Source organism: Ranitomeya variabilis, chromosome 1, assembly GCF_051348905.1.
Source record: "Ranitomeya variabilis isolate aRanVar5 chromosome 1, aRanVar5.hap1, whole genome shotgun sequence".
In the NCBI taxonomy this organism is placed as follows: domain Eukaryota; kingdom Metazoa; phylum Chordata; class Amphibia; order Anura; family Dendrobatidae; genus Ranitomeya; species Ranitomeya variabilis.
Genome location: NC_135232.1, coordinates 294,010,924 through 294,037,539, shown reverse-complemented (window position 1 = coordinate 294,037,539; position 26,616 = coordinate 294,010,924). Strand labels below are relative to the sequence as shown.

General features: G+C 44.2%; 1 protein-coding gene across 2 annotated transcripts in view; it reads left to right on the top strand.

Annotated features, from left to right (window-relative positions):
• Positions 1-26,616, top strand: part of SEZ6L (seizure related 6 homolog like) — a 926,161-nt gene that overhangs the window by 880,512 nt on the left and 19,033 nt on the right. For both annotated transcript variants that reach the window (XM_077295464.1, XM_077295454.1), the window contains one exon: positions 22,725-22,827. In XM_077295464.1, coding sequence (XP_077151579.1) covers positions 22,725-22,827 — 103 coding nt within the window. The remainder of the gene's footprint in view (positions 1-22,724; positions 22,828-26,616) is intronic.

Here is a 26,616-nt window from a genome sequence, read left to right as displayed (position 1 = left end):
GGCAATTCACATACATATATAATAATAATAATAATTTTTACTTATATAGCGCCAACATATTCCGCAGCACTTTACAATTAAGCGGGGAAATGTACAAACAATAAATTCAGTACGAGTTAAGACAATTTAAACAGTGACATTAGGGGTGAGGTCCCTGCTCGCAAGCTTACAATCTACAAGGAAATGGGGTGACCCAGTGAAAAGTGATTGTTATTTCAGGTCTTGCAATTATAATAAATAGGCATTTTCATATAAAGCTGCCTGATCCGGTCATCAGCCCGTGTGTTTAAGTGCAATAGTCAAGTATCAAGTGCAGTTATCATGTGCATGGAGGGTGTAGAGACAGATGAATAGTAGGGTGCAGATTCAGAATAATATTTGGAAGGAGGAAACAGGGCAAAGTTAGTTTACTGAGTAGTTGATGTGGTAGACTTGTTTGAAGAGATTGGTTTTCAAAGCGCGCTTGAATAGGTCAGGGCTAGGTATCAGTCTGATCGTCTGGGGAAGTACATTCCAGAGAGCTGGTGAAGCACGAGAGAAGTCTTGGAGACGAAGGTGTGAGGTTCGGATTACAGGGGATGTTAGTCTTAGGTCATTTGTAGAACGGAGGGCACGTGTAGGGCGATAGACAGAGATGAGAGATGAGATATAAGGTGGTGCAGAACTGTGGAGGGCTTTGTGGGTGAGAGAGATGAGTTTATACTGGACCCTGTAGCGAATGGGTAGCCAGTGTAATGACTGGCACAAGATGGAGGCATCGGTGAAGCGGCTGGACAGAAATATGACTCTGACTGCAGCATTCAAGATGGATTGGAAAGGAGAAAGTTTGGTAAGAGGGAGACCGATCAGAAGAGAGTTGCAGTAGTCCAGACGAGAATGAATAAGAGCGACAGTAAGAGTCTTAGCAGTTTCAAAGGTGAGAAAAGGTCGGATTCTGGAGATGTTTTTAAGATGCAGGTGACAAGAGGGAGTGAGTGATCGGATATAGGGAGTAAAGGAAAGTTTGGTGTTGAATATGACCCCAAGACAGCGGACATGCTGCTTGGGAGTTATGGTTGAACCCTCCAGGGTAATTTTGATGTTGGGTAGAGTGAGGTTAGTAGAAGGGAGAAACACAAGAAGTTCCGTTTTGGAGAGATTTAGTTTCAGGTAGAGGGAGGACATGATGTTAGAGACAGCAGACAGACAATCCTTCTTATTTTGAATTAGGAATCCTATCAACTAACAAGAGCCTGATGCCCCATAAAACGCATGACACTCATTGCTGAACAAGTGTAAATTTATTAATAAATAACATACATAAATATTTGAACCATATATTAACAAAAATGATGAGGACAAGGTGAATGACTCAAAAGGACAACCAACCACACCCACATAGGAACATACACAAAATAAAGTGAGGGTTTTTGTCAATAGCCCAAGCAATTTATATCACCTAAGCAGCAAAATATAATGCTGGGTATGAGTGGAAGGAGAACCAAGGAGAGAATATTTAAAGGAAATAGCAGCAAATGGCTTAGTACTGTGCCTATCCTAATCACTCCTAAGCCTCCCTAGTATTGCAACAATGCCCATAAAGTGCAATAGTAATTAAACGCTGTAACATCTATTGGGCTTACCCATGTGTGCTCCTGTGTGGTCAGTATCCAGCAAGAGGCCCCGACGCGCGTTTCGCGTGATGTGCTTCTTCGGGGGGCTGTGTGGATACTAAAGGTGTCATGGTTATATAGGTGCATGCCGCTATCACGGCCAATAGACACGCGACATATGTGGTGCATGCGGGAGGGACCCCACGCTAGACACGCGCCTCTCCCGGCAATCACAGTGGCGCACAGAAAGGGAGAAACACTCCCGTGACGTCAGAGGTCTGCGCGTCGCTGTTTGATGATGCCTTAGGAAGCGCCGTCTGCCAGAGAGCCCACCACGCATGCGCGCCGTCGCGGCGGCCATTTTGGATAAGGGAAGGTGTTCAAACAGCCAATACAGGGCCGACAGCAGCTATTATGGACCTAAAGACCAGCGGTGAGTCATGCACGGTGCACACACGGGATGTAAACTAACTCGACTGCTCAAAGGGTGCCCCGCTGTTACATACAAAGAATATCTATACACGGAGAGGACATATATACAATTACACACAAAGGTACATAATGATAGTATGACATGAAATTGCGTCCACAATGGGGATTAGTTTCTTTCTCATACAACACTCATGATGTAGAAATCTCCATACAATGGCAGCTCCAAATGTCAGGAATAGTTCCTCCCATGTATAATTATTAGGCAACCTTTGAGCTGATGCACCGAGCACGATAGTGTAGATGTGGATACGTAAGACACAATAAATGGATAACAGACCAATCACTAAAAAGAGAGAGTAAAACAACACAATTAATACAACATACACTGAAATAAAAACACATATAGAGAATGAGGATTACTGTAAGACACGTCTCATAGGAATGGAACAAAAGACAACTTCTCATTAAGGCCATTGGGGGCCATAGTCCCCAATGACACAATCCAACGACACTCAATTTGCGAAAGTGTCCTTTTAAGGTCACCCCCCCTGATGCCAGAGTGGACTCTAGCACTGTAAGTGCCCCTGGGTTGCAGTCATGATATGCCCTGAAGTGTCTCGGTAATGTTTTCAATTCTGAGACATCAATCACCTCCTTGGCTGCCGCAATGTCCCTGACATGCTCCCGGACCCTGACACGGAGTTCCCGGGAGGTAAGACCCACGTAAATCAAATCACATGTACAGGTGGCATAATAAACCACGTAAGTGGTGCTACAAGAAATATAGCTAGTGATTCTGTACTCCCTACCCCCACCTGCCGCCGAAAAAGTGATAGCCCGGACAATATTCCTGCATGCTTTGCAAGATCCGCATGGGTAACAGCCCCACCTTGGTGGCCCTGCTCCAAAAATTCTCGAAGGAGCTGGGCTGTAATGACTCCTCACCAGCTGATCTTTGATGCTCCTGCCCCTTCTGGCTGTCATAAGGGGACGGTCGGGCAGAATTTTATTTAGGGTGGGTTCTGTTTTTAACACAGACCAGTGTCTCTGCAGAACCTCCCTAATGTCGTCCCATTTGTTATTAAATGTGGAGATAAATCTCAAGGGTTGATCCCTTCGCTGAGGGACAGACACAGGGGGTCCGCAGAGTAACCGATCTCTAGGGGTACCTTTAGCACGAAGATATCCCCTTTTAATGGACCTCCCACTGTACCCCCGATCCCGGAAGCGACAGGAAAGGTCCCGAGCCTGGCACTCAAAAACCTCATCCGTGGAGCAAATCCGTTTCATTCTAAGAAACTGGCCAATCGGTATAGCACGTATTGTAGATCTAGTATGTGCTGAGGTGGAGTGTAACAAAGCATTGACTGAAGTTTCTTTTCTGAACACATCAGTCTGTATCTCCCCATCTATACTTCTACAGATTTTGATGTCTAAAAAGTCTATGTTGTCCCTAGCTACCCTATGTGTAAGGCGGATGTTACGATTATTCTGATTTAGTCCACGGATGAAGTCCAAGAGGCCACACTCAGGACCCTGCCAAATCAACAGCACGTCATCGATATACCGATACCAGCACTGCACATGGGAAGCGGCGGATGCGCCCTCGCCAAAAACCTCCCTCTCCCAATACCCGAGAAAGAGGTTAGCGTACGAGGGCGCACACGCCGCGCCCATGGCAGTGCCGCGGTTCTGTAGATAATATCGATCTTTGAACGTGAAGAAGTTGTGGGTCAATATGAATTGTAGAAGCTCCAGGATCAGGGTGCACATTAGGGGGTCCATATTGCTCATACGTAAAAAGAAATCAACGGCCTCCAACCCATCCGTGTGTTTGATACAAGTATACAAAGACTCGACGTCAATCGTCGCAAAAACCATATCAGGTTCCAGTGTAAGGCCGTTGAGTTTCCTCAGGACGTCCGTAGTGTCTCTGACATGGGAGGGGAGCGACTCCACCAATGGACGTAGATAGTAATCGATGAACTTACAAATAGGGTCGCATAATCCTCCCATGCCAGAAACAATCGGACACCCCGGGGGTTCCAACGGGTCCTTGTGAACCTTCGGCAGCAGGTAGAAGGTAGGGGTCACAGGATGTTCCACCAATAGGCCTTCAAACACTTTTTTGGATATGATCCCCCGTGTCAGGGCCCGATCTAGAATTCCAAGTAAAATACCGGAATATCCAATTACTGGATTAGCAGTCAGCAGCGTATATGCCCCCCGGTCTCGGAGCTGACGAAAAGCTTCCCTTTCGTACTTCACCGTTGGCCAGACCACCACATTCCCTCCCTTATCTGCCGGTTTAATCACGACGTCATGCATAGACCCCAGTTCTTTAAGGGCCCTGCGCTGTGCAAATGTTAGATTATCGCCCCTCCTGTCACTTGGAATTTTTTTAAAATCCTCCAATACCAATTTGTTGAAGATATCAATCTGGGGGCACAAAGAAAAGGGAGGGAATGTGGTACATCTCGGCGCAACGGAAGCGGGGAAGATACCTGTAGCTGGTGAGTCATTTTCTGCTGCAAGCCCCTCCAGAGCTTTCAAGGCCTTTCGTTCCAAAGAGGTGTCAGGGTTAAACGTGTCAGAGGGTTTGGTGTGCAATTTTCGTAAGATGACCTTCCTTAAAAAGAGTTGTGTATCTTTCATAGCTGTAAAATAGTTGAAATTGTTAGTGGGAACAAAAGTTAACCCTAGGCCTAGAACCTAGCACAGCGCAGGGCCCTTAAAGAACTGGGGTCTGGATATTCCGGTATTTTACTTGGAATTCTAGATCGGGCCCTGACACGGGGGATCATATCCAAAAAAGTGTTTGAAGGCCTATTGGTGGAACATCCTGTGACCCCTACCTTCTACCTGCTGCCGAAGGTTCACAAGGACCCGTTGGAACCCCCGGGGCGTCCGATTGTTTCTGGCATGGGAGGATTATGCGACCCTATTTGTAAGTTCATCGATTACTATCTACGTCCATTGGTGGAGTCGCTCCTCTCCCATGTCAGAGACACTACGGACGTCCTGAGGAAACTCAACGGCCTTACACTGGAACCTGATATGTTTTTTGCGACGATTGACGTCGAGTCTTTGTATACTTGTATCAAACACACGGATGGGTTGGAGGCCGTTGAGTTCTTTTTACGTATGAGCAATATGGACCCCCTAATGTGCACCCTGATCCTGGAGCTTCTACAATTCATATTGACCCACAACTTCTTCACGTTCAAAGATCGATATTATCTACAGAACCGCGGCACTGCCATGGGCGCGGCGTGTGCGCCCTCGTACGCTAACCTCTTTCTCGGGTATTGGGAGAGGGAGGTTTTTGGCGAGGGCGCATCCGCCGCTTCCCATGTGCAGTGCTGGTATCGGTATATCGATGACGTGTTGTTGATTTGGCAGGGTCCTGAGTGTGGCCTCTTGGACTTCATCCGTGGACTAAATCAGAATAATCGTAACATCCGCCTTACACATAGGGTAGCTAGGGACAACATAGACTTTTTAGACATCAAAATCTGTAGAAGTATAGATGGGGAGATACAGACTGATGTGTTCAGAAAAGAAACATCAGTCAATGCTTTGTTACACTCCACCTCAGCACATACTAGATCTACAATACGTGCTATACCGATTGGCCAGTTTCTTAGAATGAAACGGATTTGCTCCACGGATGAGGTTTTTGAGTGCCAGGCTCGGGACCTTTCCTGTCGCTTCCGGGATCGGGGGTACAGTGGGAGGTCCATTAAAAGGGGATATCTTCGTGCTAAAGGTACCCCTAGAGATCGGTTACTCTGCGGACCCCCTGTGTCTGTCCCTCAGCGAAGGGATCAACCCTTGAGATTTATCTCCACATTTAATAACAAATGGGACGACATTAGGGAGGTTCTGCAGAGACACTGGTCTGTGTTAAAAACAGAACCCACCCTAAATAAAATTCTGCCCGACCGTCCCCTTATGACAGCCAGAAGGGGCAGGAGCATCAAAGATCAGCTGGTGAGGAGTCATTACAGCCCAGCTCCTTCAAGAATTTTTGGAGCAGGGCCACCAAGGTGGGGCTGTTACCCATGCGGATCTTGCAAAGCATGCAGGAATATTGTCCGGGCTACCACTTTTTTGGCGGAAGGTGGGGGTAGGGAGTACAGAATCACTAGCTATATTTCTTGTAGCACCACTTACGTGGTTTATTATGCCACCTGTACATGTGATTTGATTTACGTGGGTCTTACCTCCCGGGAACTCCGTGTCAGGGTCCGGGAGCATGTCAGGGACATTGCGGCAGCCAAGGAGGTGATTGATGTCTCAGAATTGAAAACATTACCGAGACACTTCAGGGCATATCATGACTGCAACCCAGGGGCACTTACAGTGCGAGGCATTGATAGAGTCCACTCTGGCATCGGGGGGGTGACCTTAAAAGGACACTTTCGCAAATTGAGTGTCGTTGGATTGTGTCATTGGGGACTATGGCCCCCAATGGCCTTAATGAGAAGTTGTCTTTTGTTCCATTCCTATGAGACGTGTCTTACAGTAATCCTCATTCTCTATGTGTTTTTATTTCAGTGTATGTTGTATTAATTGTGTTGTTTTACTCTCTCTTTTTAGTGATTGGTCTGTTATCCATTTATTGTGTCTTACGTATCCACATCTACACTATCGTGCTCGGTGCATCAGCTCAAAGGTTGCCTAATAATTATACATGGGAGGAACTATTCCTGACATTTGGAGCTGCCATTGTATGGAGATTTCTACATCATGAGTGTTGTATGAGAAAGAAACTAATCCCCATTGTGGCCGCAATTTCATGTCATACTATCATTATGTACCTTTGTGTGTAATTGTATATATGTCCTCTCCGTGTATAGATATTCTTTGTATGTAACAGCGGGGCACCCTTTGAGCAGTCGAGTTAGTTTACATCCCGTGTGTGCACCGTGCATGACTCACCGCTGGTCTTTAGGTCCATAATAGCTGCTGTCGGCCCTGTATTGGCTGTTTGAACACCTTCCCTTATCCAAAATGGCCGCTGCGACGGCGCGCATGCGTGGTGGGCTCTCTGGCAGACGGCGCTTCCTAAGGCATCATCAAACAGCGACGCGCAGACCTCTGACGTCACGGGAGTGTTTCTCCCTTTCTGTGCGCCACTGTGATTGCCGGGAGAGGCGCGTGTCTAGCGTGGGGTCCCTCCCGCATGCGCCACATATGTCGCGTCTCTATTGGCCGTGATAGCGGCATGCACCTATATAACCATGACACCTTTAGTATCCACACAGCCCCCCGAAGAAGCACATCACGCGAAACGCGCGTCGGGGCCTCTTGCTGGATACTGACCATACAGGAGCACACATGGGTAAGCCCAATAGATGTTACAGCGTTTAATTACTATTGCACTTTATGGGCATTGTTGCAATACTAGGGAGGCTTAGGAGTGATTAGGATAGGCACAGTACTAAGCCATTTGCTGCTATTTCCTTTAAATATTCTCTCCTTGGTTCTCCTTCCACTCATACCCAGCATTATATTTTGCTGCTTAGGTGATATAAATTGCTTGGGCTATTGACAAAAACCCTCACTTTATTTTGTGTATGTTCCTATGTGGTTGGTTGTCCTTTTGAGTCATTCACCTTGTCCTCATCATTTTTGTTAATATATGGTTCAAATATTTATGTATGTTATTTATTAATAAATTTACACTTGTTCAGCAATGAGTGTCATGCGTTTTATGGGGCATCAGGCTCTTGTTAGTTGATAGGATTTCTAGTAGTTGGGGAGTGTGCCCCCCCTTTCCCGTGCAGGAGTGCTATGGGCACTCCGTGTGACAGGGATCATTTGAGTAAATGTTATATCCACAGATTCGGTTTTTGTAAAGTGTTATTTTGAATTAGGGTAGGGGTGATGTCGGGGGAAGAAGTGTATAATTGGGTGTCATCAGCATAGAGATGATACTGGAACCCAAATCTGCTGATTGTTTGTCCAATAGGGGCAGTGTATAGAGAGAAGAGGAGGGGGCCTAGGACTGAGCCCTGCGGAACCCTGATAGTAAGGGGACGAGGAGAGGAAGAGGAGCCGGCAAAAGATACAGTGAAGGAGCGGTCAGAGAGGTAGGAGGAGAACCAGGAGAGGGCTGTGTCCTTGAGGCCTATAGAGCGGAGCATAGTGAGGAGGAGCTGGTGATCCACAGTGTCAAATGTATAATTTTGGGCTGAGTAAATTAAATATTACTATTTTTCTACTAACATATTGCATTGATCCCAAGTTTGTAATTTTCAAAGGGGTAATAGGAGAAAATTAACAGTACAATTTGTTAGGCAATTTCTCTTCAGTACATCAATACTCCATAAGTGGTTGAAAACTACTTTTGAGGCACAGTGCAAAGCTCAGAAGGGAACGAGCGCCATACTACAGTGCAGATTTTGCTGCGTAGGTTTGAGGGTGCCATGTCACATTGGCAGAAACCCTCATAAGTGACCCCATTTTACAAACTACAAAAAGTTCAAAGAATACAACAAACAGGTCTATTTTTGCTTCATCGACTACAGCAAAGCATTTGACTATGTTGACCACCAGAAACAATACCATAAAGAATAGCAGTATCTTATATGACACACCCACATGTTATAACAATCAATCCTGATCAATTATCAGGGCCATGTGTATAGAAAGCTAGGACTATTTATACCCTATCATTAAACTTTACCAGGGATATACACAGAACAAAATGATACTAGGGTCCATAATGGTAGAAAATTACAAAACTTTATTTATTAAAATGCAAACAACTCAAGTGAAGGGAAAATGTGTGTCACGAGACTAACACACATAATGATACATTGCAAGAGTATGGACGCACAAAAGAATAGAGATGTAGCTATGAGGTATTGGTCTCTCCCACACTGAGAGCACAAGGTGCTCAAGAGTATATTATATATTCAATATCATGGGGGGTTTATTAGTATCTCACCTCTACTGCACCCTAAAAGTAGTGGCGTATACGGGGGGGGCTGCCGGGGCATGTGCCCCGGGTGCAGCCAACAGGGGGTGCCAGCGGGTCGCCTGATGATGCGGCGGTCCAAGGAGGCTCGGCGGCGGCATTCTGCCGCCCCCACGCTGAGATACTCACCTACTCCTGGCAGCGCGGTCCCTGCAGGTCTCTGGTTCCCTGGCGCCCCAGCTTCTTCCTGTACTGAGCGGTCACATGGTACCGCTCATTACAGTAATGAATATGTGGCTCCACCTCCCATGGGTGTGGAGCCGCATATTCATTACTGTAATGAGCGGTAACGGTGACCGCTCAGTACAGGGAGAAGCTGCAGCGCCACCTCGGGGAAGCAGGGACTGCACCGTGCCAGGAGCAGGTGAGTGTAACGGGGAGGGGAGCGCTGCGCTGAACGATATTCACCTGCTCCTCATTCCAGCGTCACTCCGTCTTCAGCAGTGACGCTGAGGTCAGAGGGCGCGGTGACATGGTTAGTGCGCGCCCTCTGCCTGAGCGTCAGTGCTGAAGATGGAGCGGTGCCGGAACGAGGAGCAGGTGAATATTGAAAGTGCCGGGGGCCTGAGCGATGGCGAGGTGAGTATGTGATTTTTTTTTTTACCGGAGCAACAGCAAATAGGGCAAGTGTCTGTATGGAGCATCTTATGGGGCATAATCAACGTTTCTGCAGCATTATATGAGGCAAATATATTTATGGAGCATCTTATGGGGCATAATCAACGTTTCTGCAGCATTATATGAGGCAAATATATTTATGGAGCATCTTATGGGGCATAATCAACGTTTCTGCAGCACTATATGGGGCAAATATATTTATGGAGCATCTTATGGGGCACAATCAACGTTTCTGCAGCACTATATGGGGCAAATATATTTATGGAGCATCTTATGGGGCACAATCAACGTTTCTGCAGCACTATATGGGCAAATATATTTATGGAGCATCTTATGGGGCATAATCAACGTTTCTGCAGCACTATATGGGGCAAATATATTTATTGAGCATCTTATGGGGCATAATCAACGTTTCTGCAGCACTATATGGGGCAAACATATTTATGGAGCATCTTATGGGGCTATAATCAACATTTCTGCAGCACTATATTGGGCAAATGTGTCTATGGAGGATCTTATGAGGCCATTATTAACCTTTATGCAGGATTATATGGGGCTCCTGATTCAATATGGATATGGAATACAATATGGAAAACACAACCTACCGCTGTCTCAATTAATTTTACTTTTATTGGTATCTATTTCAACATAATGGGGATTCAGGAATGTACCTTGGCTTGGTCATACAGTTTCAATAGAGTTAAGGTTCAAATGGGGGAGGTTGGGGAGGCGGGTGCCAAACTGATCCTTTGCCTCGGGTGCAGGAAAGGCTAGATACACCTCTGCCTAAAAGAATGCCTAATCCCATATAGTATCACAAACAATTATTCAGCCGAATTGACCACAATAGTAATCCAAAAGGTAATAGTCATTTACCGGCAATCAAAGGCAGTCAGGGGCACAGTCCACACCGCTATCTCTGCGTGCATTATGGACCTTCCTTCTTCAGGGGGCCTACCATAAAGAATATGGGTTTGTCAAAACATCCGATTAGCCTCATTAGGAACTTCTACATTGACCAAAAAGTTGCTAAAAGTGGAGCAACATGGCTGACAATCGACAAGGCAGCATCCTGTCACCATTTCTATTCTATTTTTATGCAGAAACTATTTTTTGTAAGGCCAGACTTCCAGAAAAAGAATCAAAATTGCTTTACGAATCATCACTAATCATACATATGCAAAAAATACAACATTGCTAGCAACAAGCTACGCAATAGAAAAAAGACAAAGATATTGACTACTGCCTGCTATGAATGGGACTCATTTGAGATGGGCAGCAACGAACTGGAAATTGGAAAGACAGTAACTCAAGATACAGAGACAACACCGAAAGTGAATAGGAGAATAGATATGAATAGCTGTGTGGAAATCAACAATGAAGTCACTGAATAAGTTCTTCAAATCAAGGAATATTTCACTGGCGATGAAGACACGGCTCGTGTATAGTTTGGTCTTTTCTGTGGTAACATACGGATGCCAAACCTGCACAATAAAGAAATAAGATAGAAAAAGAATTGACACCTTCAAAATGTGGTGCTGGAGAAGGATGTTATCATAAATGGCATGAAGAACAAATAAATCAATCTTTGAACAAATCAAGCCAGACATGTCACTCAAGGAAAGGATTACTAATCTATGACTTGCCTACTTTGCAGAAATCACTTTGCAGTCACTGGAGAAGGGTATCATGGTCAGAAGAATAGAAGGAACAAGGCGAAGAGGAAGTCTAGCAACCCTATGGCTTGATACTATTAAGATAGCAGCACAGAAGACCATGGTGAATGTCCACTATGTGCTCAGTGGCGTCGGCTAGATTTTATCTAGCTGGTCCGGGGTTAATTTAGCTGGTGCTTGGATTGGAAGCTGGGCCATGCCCACTGCCTTTAAATAGTTCTCCTGAACATTGGGTGTCGCCGATTATAGCTTCTGTCTAGTGCTTGGTTATCTCGGTCTGGAGTGGTGAGCTAAGTAGTTGGAGTATCGTTGCTGGTGGTGTATTTCCCTTTGTCTTATTTACTCCTTCCTATATTTGTATTTGTTTTGCCCTGCGCATTTATAGTGTATTCCTGAGTGACTGCAGCGTGGTGGGTGGTGGGGTGGTGGTTTCAGCCTAGGGTTGAAACAGGAGATAGGGTGAGGGTGGAGGCCTAGACATGCACACCATCAGTGTAAACTCTATGTAGAGGGTCAGTCAGGATTTCCCTAGTCTGAGGGAAATTGCAGGGGCCCAGGTTATTTGCTCTTGCCCACCTAGGCTTCCCGTGACATTATAATCGGCCATATGAAAAAAAAAAAGGGGTTTCCTTTTTTTTGTTTTGTCATGGATCCCATGACTTCCATAACCCGCCAGTTGGAGGCGCTGTCCCTACAGGTCACTGAGTTGAGGGGGGCAGTGCAGCAACAGGGACTAGCAGTGTCTAATGTGCAAGCTGGAACGACAGGTAGAGTTGCTGAGCCTAAGTTTCCTCTGCCTGAAAAGTTTGCTGGGGAACGCAGTAAATTTGTTTCTTTTCGTGAAGCTTGCAAACTATATTTCCGTATGCGCCCGGTCTCTTCGGGTACTGAGGCTCAGCGTGTGGGCCTGGTGTTGTCTTTGTTAAGCGGGGATCCCCAAGCATGGGCGTTTTCTTTGCCATCTGATTCTGCTGCATTTGACTCTGTGGAGAGTTTTTTTTCCTTTCTTGGAAACATTTACGATGAGCCTGACAGAATGGCTCTAGCAGAATCTAAGATACGCACTATTCGCCAGGGGGAGCGAGTTGAGGATTACTGTTCTGAATTTCGTCGCTGGGCGATCGACACACAGTGGAATGATCCAGCGCTGCGGAGTCAGTTTATTCATGGGGTTTCTGGAAGGGTTAAAAAAGCCCTTCTGATGTACGAGACTCCTGCTACTCTAGATTCCGCTATGAGCCTGGTTGTCCGCATTGATCACCGTTTGCGTCAGGGGGAGCATGAGACACCACCTATGGGAGAGGGTTTAGGTTCACGTGAGGTTGCTGCAGGTGAGCCCACGGAACCTATGCAAATCGCAGGGGTGTCACATGTTAAGCACCGAGCTCCTGTGCTCAGGAAGCAGGGAGCCTGTTTTTACTGCAGTAAAACTGGTCATTTGGTTAACATCTGTCCTCTGCTGTCTAAGAAAAACGCAACGGCGGAAAACTTCTAAGCTCAGAGGGTGTGGAGGAGGCCAATCAGAGCTTATGTATATCCTCCATGGTGGTTTCTCAATGCATGCTCCCTGCTAAGGTTATTATCGCTGGCAGTGAGCTGCCAATTACTGTTTTTGTGGATAGTGGTTCTGCCACAAATCTCATTGATGAGGAGTTTGCGTGCTCAGCAGGTTTTAGGATTGAAAAACTGCCTCATCCTATCCGCGTAGTCACCATCAATGCTGCTCCTCTCTCACAGGGGGAGATTACTGAGTTTGTGGCTGAGGTTAAACTCCACATTGGGGTTCTACATTCCGAGTAGGTTACATGTAAGGTGCTCAGGAATCTTCCTGCACAGGTGGTTTTGGGTTTTCCATGGTTGTCTATGCACAAACCGGTAATTGACTGGAAAACTCAGGACATAATTAAGTGGAGCGAGTTCTGCCAGGAGAATTGCCTGGCCCCATGTGTGTCTGCTGTGACTTCAAGCGTTCCGGAGTCACTTCTGGATTTATTGGATGTGTTCTCTGAGAAGGGTTGTTCAGAGTTGCCACCACATCGTCCCTATGACTGTACTATCAGGTTTAAACCAGGGGCCAAACTGCCTAAAGCAAGGATGTTTAACATCTCCGGTCCGGAGAGACAGGCGTTAAAGGATTACATTGCTGAAAGTTTGAGCAAAGGGCACATCAGGCCTTCATCCTCGCCTGTGGCAGCGGGGTTCTTCTTCGTGAAGAAGAAAGATGGCGGATTACGCCCGTGTCTGGATTTCAGGGAGTTGAACCAGATTACGGTTCGTGATCCATACCCTATGCCATTGATACCGGATTTGTTCAATCAGGTGGCAAGTGCTAAGTGGTTTACCAAGCTTGGCCTCAGGGGGGCGTACAACCTCATAAGAGTCCGTCAAGGTGATGAGTGGAAGACGGCTTTTAATACCCCTGAGGGTAATTTTGAAAATTTGGTGATGCCTTTTGGGTTAACTAACGCACCTGCAGTGTTCCAACATTTCATTAATGATGTGTTCTCGCATGTTTTGGGGAAATTCGTTATCGTGTACCTAGATGACATTCTCATATATTCTTGCGACCGTGATACTCATTTAGATCATGTCAGGCAGGTGTTACAGCTTCTCAGAGAGAATAAGCTGTATGCTAAACTTGAGAAATGTGTATTCTCTGTTCAAGAGTTGCCTTTCTTGGGTTATATTGTGTCTGCTTCTGGTTTTAAAATGGACGCCGCTAAGGTGCAAGCGGTGCTGCATTGGGAACGGCCTGATAAGCTGAAAGCACTTCAGCGGTTCCTTGGGTTTTCTAACTACTATAGGAAATTTATCAAAGATTTTTCCATCATTGCTAAACCGCTAACTGACATGACTAAAAAGGGTACCAATTTCTCCGTTTGGCCTGAGGCTGCTGTGCGCGCATTTGAATTTCTTAAGAACAGTTTTGTTTCAGCCCCCATTCTTGTACAGCCAGACGTATCAAAACCTTTTGTTGTGGAAGTCGATGCATCTGAGGTTGGTGTGGGGGCGGTACTATCACAAGGCTCATCTTTGAGTGATTTGCGTCCATGCGCCTATTTTTCCAAGAAACTGTCACCCGCCGAACGAAAATACGATATCAGCAACAGGGAGTTGTTGGCAATCAAGTTGGCCTTTGAGGAATGGCGACACTTCTTTGAGGGGTCGGTTCATCAGGTTACCGTTATTACCGATCATAAGAATTTGCTTTATTTGGAGTCTGCCAAGCGTCTGTCTCCCAGGCAGGCTCGCTGGGCATTGTTTTTCACGCGGTTCAAGTTTGTGGTCACTTACAGACCGGGGTCTAAAAACACTAAGGCAGATGCTCTGTCCAGGTGTTTTCCAGGGGGAGAACCTCGGGAGGATCCAGTACCCATCCTCCAAAAGGGTGTTGTGGTTTCGGCTCTCACTACCGAGGTTGAGGCTGAGATTGCCGAGGCTCAGGAGGAGGTACCATCTGAGCTTCCCATCAACAAATCTTTTGTACCGCTTCATCTCCGCTTAAAGGTTTTGGCGGAGCATCATGATGCTGTCCTGGCTGGCCACCCAGGGGTTAGAGGTACCTTGGAGTTGGTGTCACGTCGGTTTTGGTGGCCCAAGATCTGACAGGACGTGGTCTCATACGTGTCAGCTTGTACCACGTGCGCTAGGGCTAAGACACCCCATTCCCCTCCTGTTGGCACACTACTTCCTCTCGAGGTACCTAGTAAGCCATGGACGGAAATCTCCATGGATTTCATCACTGATTTGCCCTCCTCAGCTGGGAACACGGTCATCTTGGTGATTGTTGATCGGTTTTCAAAAATGTCGCACTTTGTGTCTTTGCCTTCGTTGCCTAACGCTAAGACTCTGGCTCAGGTATTTGTGCAGGAGGTGGTCAGACTTCATGAGGTTCCATCTAACGTCGTGTCTGATAGGGGTACTCAGTTTGTGGCAAAATTTTGGAAAGCATTTTGCTCACGGCTGGGGATCAAGTTGTCTCATTCTTCGGCGTTTCATCCTCAGTCAAATGGTCAGACCGAGGGTATGAACCAAAATTTGGAACAGTACTTACGCTGCTTTGTCTCTGATAACCAGGAGGAGTGGTCAACGTTCCTTCCTTTGGCTGAGTTTGCCATCAATAATCACCGCCAGGAGTCGTCTGGGGAGTCTCCTTTTTTTGTGTTTACGGGCTACATCCTCAATTTTGTACTTTGAGTCAGAGGGGCTCTTCCGGCGTTTCAGAGGAGGACCAGTTAGGAGCACAATTGTCATCAGTCTGGAGGAGCGTTAAACAGCGCTTGCTGAGTGTGGGTGCTAGGTACAAACGTGTGGCTGACAGTAGGCGTGTGCCAGGTCTGGACCTGAGTGTGGATGACTGGGTGTGGCTATCCACAAAAAGCATAAGACTCAAGATACCATCCCTTAAATTGGGTCCAAGGTTTATTGGTCCATTTAGGGTCGCCGCCGTCATTAACCCTGTAGCGTACCGATTGGAGCTTCCTACGGTGTATAAGATTACAACGTGTTCCACAGATCGTTGCTAAAAAAGACGGTGGGTCTTGTGGGCACGACACCTATGCCTTCTCCAGTCTTGGTGGATGGTAATTTGGAATTCGAAGTCTCCAAGGTGGTCGACTCTCATGTAGTGCGCCGCACTTTACAGTACTTGGTACACTGGCGTGGTTATGGGCCTGAGGAAAGGTCCTGGGTGCCAGCTTTGGACGTTCATGTGGACCGGCTGGTCAGTATGTTTCACCGCCGTCACCCGGAAAAGCCGGGTCCTATAAGCCGTGAGGGCCCTGGGGTCCCTCGTAGAAGGTGGGGTAATGTCATGTCGGACGCTGTTCATACCAGGGCGTTCGACAGACAGCGGTAATTCTGCTTTTGTCCACTATGTGCTCAGTGGCGTCGGCTAGATTTTATCTAGCTGGTCCGGGGTTAATTTAGCTGCTGCTCGGATTGGAATCTGGGCCATGCCCACTGCCTTTAAATAGTTCTCCTGAACATTGGGCGTCGCTGATTATAGCTTCTGTCTAGTGCTTGGTTATCTTGGTCTGGAGTGGTGAGCTAAGTAGTTGGAGTATCGTTGCTGGTGGTGTATTTCCCTTTGTCTTATTTACTCCTTCCTATATTTGTATTTGTTTTGCCCTGCGCATTTATAGTGCATTCCTGAGTGACTGCGGCGTGGTGTATATTTTCCGTTATCCTTGTCTGTGCTAACTGTGGGTATTGGTGTATTAACTCTTCACTGGGTGGTGGGGTGGTGGTTTCAGCCTAGGGTTGAAACAGGAGATAGGGTGAGGGTGGAGGCCTAGACATGCACACCATCAGTGTAAACTCTATGTAGAGGGTCAGTCAGGATTTCCCTAGTCTGAGGGGAATTGCAGGGGCCCGGGTTATTTGCTCTTGCCCACCTAGGCTTACCGTGACAGATATATAACAAATTCCAGTGAAGGGGCATTCACCCACCCCTCCTGTCACACACACAATTTCCAGAATAAAAACAGGAGCGTACGCTTACACTCCTTGAAGTAGAATTACACAGTTTAACATAGGGGAAGCAAGGAAATCATGTATGGCTGGGAAGTATTAAACAATTAAAATACACTTTGAGGCCAGGAGGACCTGCGGTATCCAAAACAATTAAGGCAGGATATCTATTGTGAGATTGGGCATGAAGTCATTTGTTTGATTAGAGGAGGGGCAGTAGGAGTTAGAGGAGGGGCATCTCTCCAGGATGAGCTGCTATGATGGAAGAACTTCCCCAGGCTTTGTGTTTGCTACAGAAAGTTATTAATATTGAGGTTTGTATAGATCCGACAGTGATGCGACATACATTTTCAACTTCAGGACGAATAGGTGAAGAATATCCAGATTTTTTCATAACTGTGACACCTGCCTATAAGCTCCAAATGAATAGTGGACAGATAGCTGACAACTATGGAAAGGTAAAATCCTGATAAAAAATATGGTGGCAATCTCGAACTTCTGAGATCTTCAGGAGAGAAGATATTGTTAATGTTGGGAATTTCATAAAATCCTGAAGGGCTGAGAACATCTCACAACCCGGCCCACATGAGGTCACCAAGGCAACTTCTGACCTGTGTTCCTGCAGAAAGAAACATATCAGTGTAAGCACAATCCCGTTCACTGGACGTTTCTAATTGAAGTTCTCTCCTTTGCTAAGCTGAGCCATCTCTGTGATCAGCATAGTAAGCTTATTTAGTTAATCCCGTTTATTTTATGTAATTGTATATGCTGTATTGTTTTGTCCCCTTTATAAAATCTGTTGTATATTATTTTATAAACACTGCCTATCGTTCTGGATTAAATATAAAATTTAATAGTTCTGTTCCTTTTGTTCTGTAAACTGCACCCCAAAGCCATGCGCTACCTGTCAGGTGTCCAGTCAGCATGTATAAACGATTGGTTTTGGCAGCGAGTAGTTCTTGGGTTATTGTGGAGTTAACAGCTGTACAATATATACCATTGTGAGTTAACAGGTGCATATACCATACACTCACCGGTAGTTTCCCATTAACAAGCCTATTAATGGAAACAGCCTGTGGACTCCTCCATTAATTGTTGATCAATTGTGTAATTGTCCTTCACAAAAAGCTAACAGCGGGGTGGATCTGCGCAACCTCCTAGGCCGTGAATGTTGACAGTGTACCTTCATAGGCTTGTATTGTATTGTGGCTGCAGACTGTAGAAGTTTGCTCAAATTTGTCAAGGAAATTTGATTTGCATCAAATTCATTCAATGTGAATAAATCTGGACCAGAATGATTGAGCAGGGGGATTTACAGACTAGATAAGGGTTGATGAGAGGTGAGTATTTTTTTTTTACCCCTTCCCTGCTCTTTTAAATATGCAAAATATGCAGTCATCTCTCATCTCTAGTCATATTCCATTTGAGACAGAAGAAAAAGCTAATAGTTTCAAAGAGTGCTGATTGGCTTCAGAGGTCAAGTGGTGTTCCCTGTTGGAAGCGGAAGCATGCTCATCTGTACAGGAGGCAACGGCAGTAGTATCTGGGAATGTCAAGGACCCAGTTGGAGAGTATATATTTATACATATTTTTTTATTTTCAGACCACGATTTTTTTCTTTTTTATAAAGGAAATATTAGTGGACAAAGTGCTTAATGCAGTTATGCGCCTGCAACCTCTGAGCCCCAGAGTTACTGTATGTTGGTAGGTCAGAGAACACACAGTCTTACCTGGAATGCATTATCATTATTGATATTATTTTTATTATTATTATTATTATTATTATTATTATTACATTCAGCTTGAATTTCATTTTTGCTTAGGAAGAATAATTAAAATTAGGAACAAAAAAATATAATGCTTTAAGTAATTTGTGAAAGAAGAAAAGAGTGAAACTATGATAAAACGTTTGGATAGTGTTCATGGGGAACAGCAGAACTGATCAGGATATTGTTTTTCTGGAGTTAATTTATTGTCTCTGATTACTTAGTAACAGCATTACTGGTGCAGAATGTTCTGTCAGCGAGAACGTGTTATATTTACCCGTTATCCGCTATCTGCTATTCAAGGCTGTTATAATCTCCTGATGTTTGCTGCTGTTGTAGTTTATGTTCAAGGCTGCTCGTCTTCTATCTCCAGCTAGAAAAACATACTTAGTGGTTTGCTGCAAGCTTTAATAAACTGTAATGCACATACACAATACCTAAGCCTGGTACCTTGACACTGACATAAGCAATAAAGACAACGATCACTAAGACAAAATGAAATTCTATATACACATTTAGGAGCCTGAATTCAGAGGAAGCAACATCAATATCTGTTGAGAAATACATGCTTGGATACTTTGTTTCTATTATTACAATATTTGTATGTACTAATATACTGGAAATTGGTATTTGTAAAGCCACACTTATATATCCATTAATAAGTAGTGGTGTATAGGTGAAATGAGAAGACTATACTCACACATCAACATGCCATCTAGTAGAGCTGTGAATGCATCATCACTGTAGTATTGAAACAAGTACTGTCTACAGGTGACCCTGCTGAAAGAAATTTGTTCATATCCAGTATGTAGAGACTTGCTGGCCATGTGCCCAGCGTTTGGCTATGTCTGCTAGCCCCATAAATAATGAATAGAGCAGTGGTAGACAATGTGCACTTCCATTAAAGACAGGGCTCTGAAGAGTCTAGTTCCTAAAGCCCTGTTCTAGGCATCAATGGGAGTCCCAGTGGTCACAATCTTTAGCAGTCAGTAAGTTGTCTCCTACCTAATGAATAGGGGATAACTTACTATTTTGGGACTAACCCTTTAAAGGAGTCTTTCTGAGAAATTTACATGGCTGTCGTCACAGCAAGAATTAGGCTGAGTTGCATGAAGAAATACTTCTCCAGCCAGATCTCTCTGAGCGATGTTAGACCAAGTTCCTGTCAGTCTGAGGAGCAGCATCGTAAACGATCATAAGTTATCCCCTCACTCAGAGTGACAGGCAGGTACGGACTGGGGCTGAAATTCCGCCCTGGCATTTGAAATCACACAGGCCCATGCCGTCCCCATCCCATGAACCAGATGGGATATATTACTAATATTACCCTGGATGGAGGAAAGGAAGATTTTCTGCAAGACCAATATTTCTACTGATACCCGTGGCCTGCTGGGGTAAGTGACGGAGTCAGCGGCTTTGTGCTTCGTCACAACTCTTAACAGTATGGGTGTCTTGAGAACACCGAATCTGTTAACAGCGTAGCAGACAAGGCGGCCCATGACCAGACAGGCCCATCTGGCATTTGCCAGAATTGCCAGATGGCCAGTCCGGCCCTGGTGACAGGTTTACATATTCTCCTTCTGGTGCAATTGAACCCATTCATCTCAGTCAGCCTGACAGTTTTACAGCAGAGCACAGAGTTGGGCTGAGCAGAACAGGTTACAACTGAGCAGGGGAGAAGCAGGAGAAAATAAGGCCACTCTGCAGACAGCCAGGAGAGTTTTTTTCTCCAGCTCCAGCAATGATACTTGACAAATTGTAGACCAGCTGTAAAACTGAATGAGAAGATCAGGTATCCTTATTCATGATGCTAACCCTCAGCCTGAATAAACTTGCATCAACATTGCTCAGAGACAACTGCCTAGCAGTGTTTCTTCAGGCCTCTTGTCCTATTGCCCAGGATGGGTTGCAGCTTGAAATGTGTGGCGGTGGCCATATAGGACATCTTTTCGGTGAACCTTCTTTTGTTTGTTTAAAACATTGCTTAATTTCAATTGCATTAAAACAAAAAAGCTTATCACAAGTTCTTCCGCTACTTGCACACCATCATTCAGCTTTAATCTGCAGGAGACCTTGGCAACAATTACTCGATTTCTCTGCAATGCCAGCAAAAGGAATGTATGCATTGCATGGTGCTAAAATCTGGTGACTACTCTAGTGTCAGATAATGTTTCTAGATAAATGTTTGTGAGTAGAGATGAATACATATTTAAATTTTGCCGAATTTGCAATATTTGTCAAACATAGCCAAATGCCATTGGAGTCAATGGGAATACAGATGAGAGAATGAATATGTTCAGAAACGATCTTCAAAACATAAATTCGGCACGAATATGGCAAATTCAGATACAGCGATCATTTTCCAAACATATTTGCTCATCTCTACTTGTGAGTCCCCTCAGCTTCAAGTGATGTTTTCCAAAGCACATGCACAGAGGCTCGATATAAATAACAGATGTACTAAAATTCCAAACACAGGTCCACAAAGAAACCCAACCCTGTTTATCTTACTAATTTATACAGGTTTAGGCTTTGTTTCAGATTCTGTCACATTTATTAGAACAAATAGTGCCGCATGTTGCCCTAGTAAATCTTACAGAGCACATTAAATGTCTATGGAATCCATTCTGTGGCAATTGCATCAAAGGATCCATTCCTACTCTGAATTTTGACATTTTTCTGGTACAGAAAAAATAACAGAATGCATAACGCTGGTGTGAGGTGTGAACCACATAACCATTCAGTGGATAGTTTTTCAACTATTTAGGGCTAAATGTTCTCTAACTCCTTTACATGATACAAAATAGATCAATGGCCGCACTCATCTGTGCTAAAGTAAGGAAATGTAAAATATAAGGAATATGAATAGCATAATGGCTTATGAACTTTATGAAAAAACACATGAGATATTTAGCACAAGATTTGGCCAAACGTTGTGAGCCCATTCACCAAACGTCAAGGTAATCTCAGATCGAATGGGTAACTACACTGACTGCCTGGTGTGAACACTTACCTATGGTATCTGAGCTGACTGCCCAATGTGAACACTTACTTGTGGCTAATTACATGATAAAGCCTACTTATATAGGAGGCTCAGAACCAATAGTGTTGAGATGTAATTAAAATACCAGCATGGTGAAGGGCGGGACGTTCAAGTCAGAAAATAGTATATAATATAATATAAATAAGTAAACTGACTGAACAATATATATAACAATTTATGCTAGTGCATAGCCAAAAAAGACACATACAAAATAGATTATGGCCGCACTCATCTGTGCTAAAGTAAGGAAATGTAAAATATAAGGAATATGAATAGCATAATGGCTTATGAACTTTATGAAAAAACACATGAGATATTTAGCACAAGATTTGGCCAAACGTTGTGAGCCCATTCACCAAACGTCAAGGTAATCTCAGATCGAATGGGTAACTACACTGACTGCCTGGTGTGAACACTTACCTATGGTATCTGAGCTGACTGCCCAATGTGAACACTTACTTGTGGCTAATGACATGATAAAGCCTGTGTTGAGATGTAATTAAAATACCAGCATGGTGAAGGGCGGGACGTTCAAGTCAGAAAATAGTATATAATATAATATAAATAAGTAAACTTGATAGTAATACTCCAGTAGCTTACAGTGTAATTGAGCAATAACATTACCTGGTATGTGGGCAAAGCTGCTGTGTTTTTATGGTGACAAATGGCTGTTTAGGTTAAAATTCACTGAATATGACAATATATAGGCCCTGATTCATCAAAGCAATTACAGCTGAATTCTGAAGTAAATTGCTTTGAAAAGGAGCAAAAATTTTGTCCAACTCAGAGTTTTGCAACTTTTGGCGTTTAGAGAGTGTCAAATGTGCCTCTTAATGAATCAGGAGCTTCTGACTCCAAGACGCTCCCTCATCAAAGGCGAGAAAATCTCCCATCTTGATGAATCAGTGCCATAATGTATTTTACTTTTTCATTCTTTATATAAACATTAGTAATGTCAAGTGGTAAATATGTTGGCAGATTAGTGGTCAGAGATTATTGTCACGAGAAAAGTCATAGAGGAAACAGTAAAATTCTGTGTCTATTAAAAAATAAGTGATAAACTGTGTCTAATATAAAATAAGCCTAATCATATTACAAGAGTTTCTTGTAATCTTACATTATTTCTTGTGCTTTCAGATGCAGATATTATTCCAGCCTTCGCCTTCCTCTTATGTATTCTCATCCATACAGCCAGATAACAGTAGAGACAGAGTTTGACAATCCAATCTACGAGACTGGGGTATGTATACATCCATCTGCCGATCCTTTAGTTTGATACAGCACTTATGTTTTATGTGTTGAATGAGTTGCTGTGAAGTCCGCCAACAACTTCGTTCCCTCTTTATTTGTATAATACTGGATACAATTAGTATAATTTGCACTCCAAGTGACTTCATTGCTCCATTACCTTAAAAAGGTCCCATCAGAGGCATACATAGAAATCATGGGGCCACATAGCAGAGGTTCTATTTGGGCCCCCCACAGCACCCCCAAAAGAAAAACCCTTAATATTCGGTGGAGTCACAGAAGAACATATCTCACAACTTTGCAGCCCTTGCAAAGTAATTTTCCTCCTACTGTATATAGTCCTCCAAACAGACAGTCCTCCACATAGTATTATAGGTACTGCATAGCCCTCTATACAGTATTATTGACACCACATAGTCTTCCATACAGTATAATATGTACCACATAGTCCTCCCTAAACTATTTTGGGCACCACATAGTCCTCCATAAAGCATTATGGGCACCACATAGTCTTCCATACAGTATTATAGGCAACACAGTCCTCCATACAGTATAATGGGCACCACATAGTCATCCATACAGTATTATGGACGCTACATAGTCTTTCATACAGTATTATGTGCCCCACATAGTCCTCCATTCAGTATTATGGGCACCAGATAGTCCTCCATACAGTACTATGGGCACCAAATAGTCCTCCATACAGTATTATGGGCACCACATAATCCTCCATACAGTATAATGGGCCCACATGGTGCTCCATACAGTATAATGGGCCCCATACAGTGCTCCATACAGTATAATAGGCCCCATATAGTGCTCTAAACAGTATTAGTCCTCCATACAGTATTCTTTGCACCACATAGTCCTCTATACAATATAATGCACACTATATAGTGCTCCATACAGTATAATTGGCCCATATAGTGCTCCATACAGTATAATGGGCCCCATATAGTGCTCTGAACAGTATTAACAGTATTATGGGCCCCACATAATCCTCCGTACAGTATTATGGGCACCAGATAGACCTATATATGGTATAATGAACACTATATAGTGCTCCATACAGTATAATGGGCCCCATATAGTGCTCTATACAGTATAATGAACCCACATAGTGCTCTAAACAGTATTATGGGTCCCATATAGTCCTCCATACAGTATTATGGGCACCACATATTTTTCTATATGGCATAATAGACACTATATAGTGCTCCATATAGTATAATGGGCCCCCTATAGTGCTTAATACAGTATAATGGGACCCATATATTGCTCCATACAGAATAATGGGCCCCATATAGTGCTCCATACAGTATTTTGGGCCCTACATAGTCCTACATAACAGTATTATGGGCACCACATAGTCATCCTTACAGTATCATGGGCACCACATGGTCCTCCATACAGTATTATGGGCACCACATAGTCATCCATACAGTACCACGGGCACCAAATAGTCCTACATAGAGTTCCATATATTGCTACATACAGTATAATGGGCCCCCTATATTGTTCTATACAGTATAATGGGTGCTCCATACAATATAATGCGCCCATATATTGCTTCATACAGTAAAATTGGCCCCTAAAAATTGATCCATACAGTATAATTGGCCCATATATTGCTCTAAACAGTATAATGGGCCCCATGTATTGCTCCATACAGTTTAATTGGTATAATGGGCTCCATATATTGCTCCATACAGTATAATGGCTTTCTATATTGCTCCATAAAGTATAATGGACCCATATATTGCTCCATACAGTATAATGGGTCCATATATTTCTCCATAAAATATAATGGGCCCTATATATTGCTCCACACAGTGTAACGGGTATAATAGGCCCCATATATTGCTCCATACAGTATAATGGGCCTCCTATATTGCTCCATACAGAATAATGTGCCCCATATATTGCTCCATACAGTACAATGTGCCCTGTTGTGAATTTGCTTTTTGCTCCCTCTAGTGGTTACTAGTTTTTTGACTCTGGTTTTTCTGTCATTCCTTTTATCCGCACCTGGGTCGTTAGTTAGGGGTGTTGCTATATAAGCTCCCTGGACCTTCAGTTCAATGCCTGGCAACGTAGTTATCAGAGCTAGTCTGCTGTGCTCTTGTCTACTGATCCTGGTTCCAGTTATATCAGCTAAGTCTGCCTTTTGCTTTTTGCTATTTGTTTTGGTTTTGTATTTTTGTCCAGCTTGTTCCAAAACTATATCCTGACCTTTGCTGGAAGCTCTAGGGGGGCTGGTGTTCTCCCCCCGGACCGTTAGACGGTTCGGGGGTTCTTGAATTTCCAGTGTGGATTTTGATAGTGTTTTTGTTGACCATATAAGTTACCTTTCTTTATTCTGCTATCAGTAAGCGGGCCTCTCTGTGCTAAACCTGGTTCATTTCTGTGTTTGTCATTTCCTCTTACCTCACCGTCATTATTTGTGGGGGGCTTCTATCCAGCTTTGGGGTCCCCTTTTCTGGAGGCAAGAAAGGTCTTTGTTTTCCTCTACTAGGGGTAGCTAGATTCTCCGGCTGGCGCGTGTCATCTAGAATCAACGTAGGAATGATCCCCGGCTACTTCTAGTGTTGGCGTTAGGAGTAGATATATGGTCAACCCAGTTACCACTGCCCTATGAGCTGGATTTTTGTATTCTGCAGACTTCCACGTTCCTCTGAGACCCTCGCCATTGGGGTCATAACAGTTTGCCAGGCCAGTATTAAATGTTTAATGCATTGCAGAAGAGGGATTATAAGAAAGAAGATTCTGAGTTTTTTTTTGTTTTTTTTCTTCTTCCCCTTTACCTCAGAGTGGCTATGCTTGCTACAGACATGAATGTCCAGACCTTGATTACAAGTGTGGACCAGCTGGCTACTCGTGTGCAGGGCATACAAGACTATGTTATCAGAAATCCTAGGTCAGAACCTAAAATACCGATTCCTGAACTGTTTTCCGGAGACAGGTTTAAGTTTAGGAATTTCGTGAATAATTGTAAATTGTTTTTGTCCCTGAGACCCTGTTCATCTGGAGATTCTGCTCAGCAAGTAAAAATTGTTATTTCGTTCTTACGGGGCGACCCTCAGGATTGGGCTTTTTCGCTGGCGCCAGGAGATCCGGCATTGGCTGATCTTGATGCGTTTTTTCTGGCGCTCGGTTTACTTTATGAGGAACCCAATCTTGAGATTCAGGCAGAAAAGGCCTTGCTGGCTATGTCTCAGGGGCAGGACGAGGCTGAAGTGTATTGCCAAAAATTTCGGAAATGGTCCGTGCTGACACATTGGAACGAGTGTGCACTGGCCGCTAATTTTAGAAATGGCCTTTCTGAAGCCATTAAGAATGTTATGGTGGGTTTTCCCATTCCCACAGGTCTGAATGATACTATGGCACTGGCTATTCAAATTGACCGGCGGTTGCGGGAGCGCAAAACCGCAAATTCCCTCATGGTGTTGTCTGAACAGACACCTAATTCGGTGCAATGTGATAGAAAAACCGCAAATTCCCTCATGGTGTTGTCTGAACAGACACCTGATTTAATGCAATGTGATAGAATCCTGACTAGAAATGAGCGGAAAATTCATAGACGCCGGAATGGCTTGTGCTACTACTGTGGTGATTCTACACATGTTATCTCAGCATGCTCTAAACGTATAGCTAAGGTTGTTAGTCCTGTCACCGTTGGTAATTTGCAACCTAAATTTATTCTGTCTGTAACTTTGATTTGCTCACTGTCATCTTATCCTGTGATGGCGTTTGTAGATTCAGGTGCTGCCCTGAGTCTCAT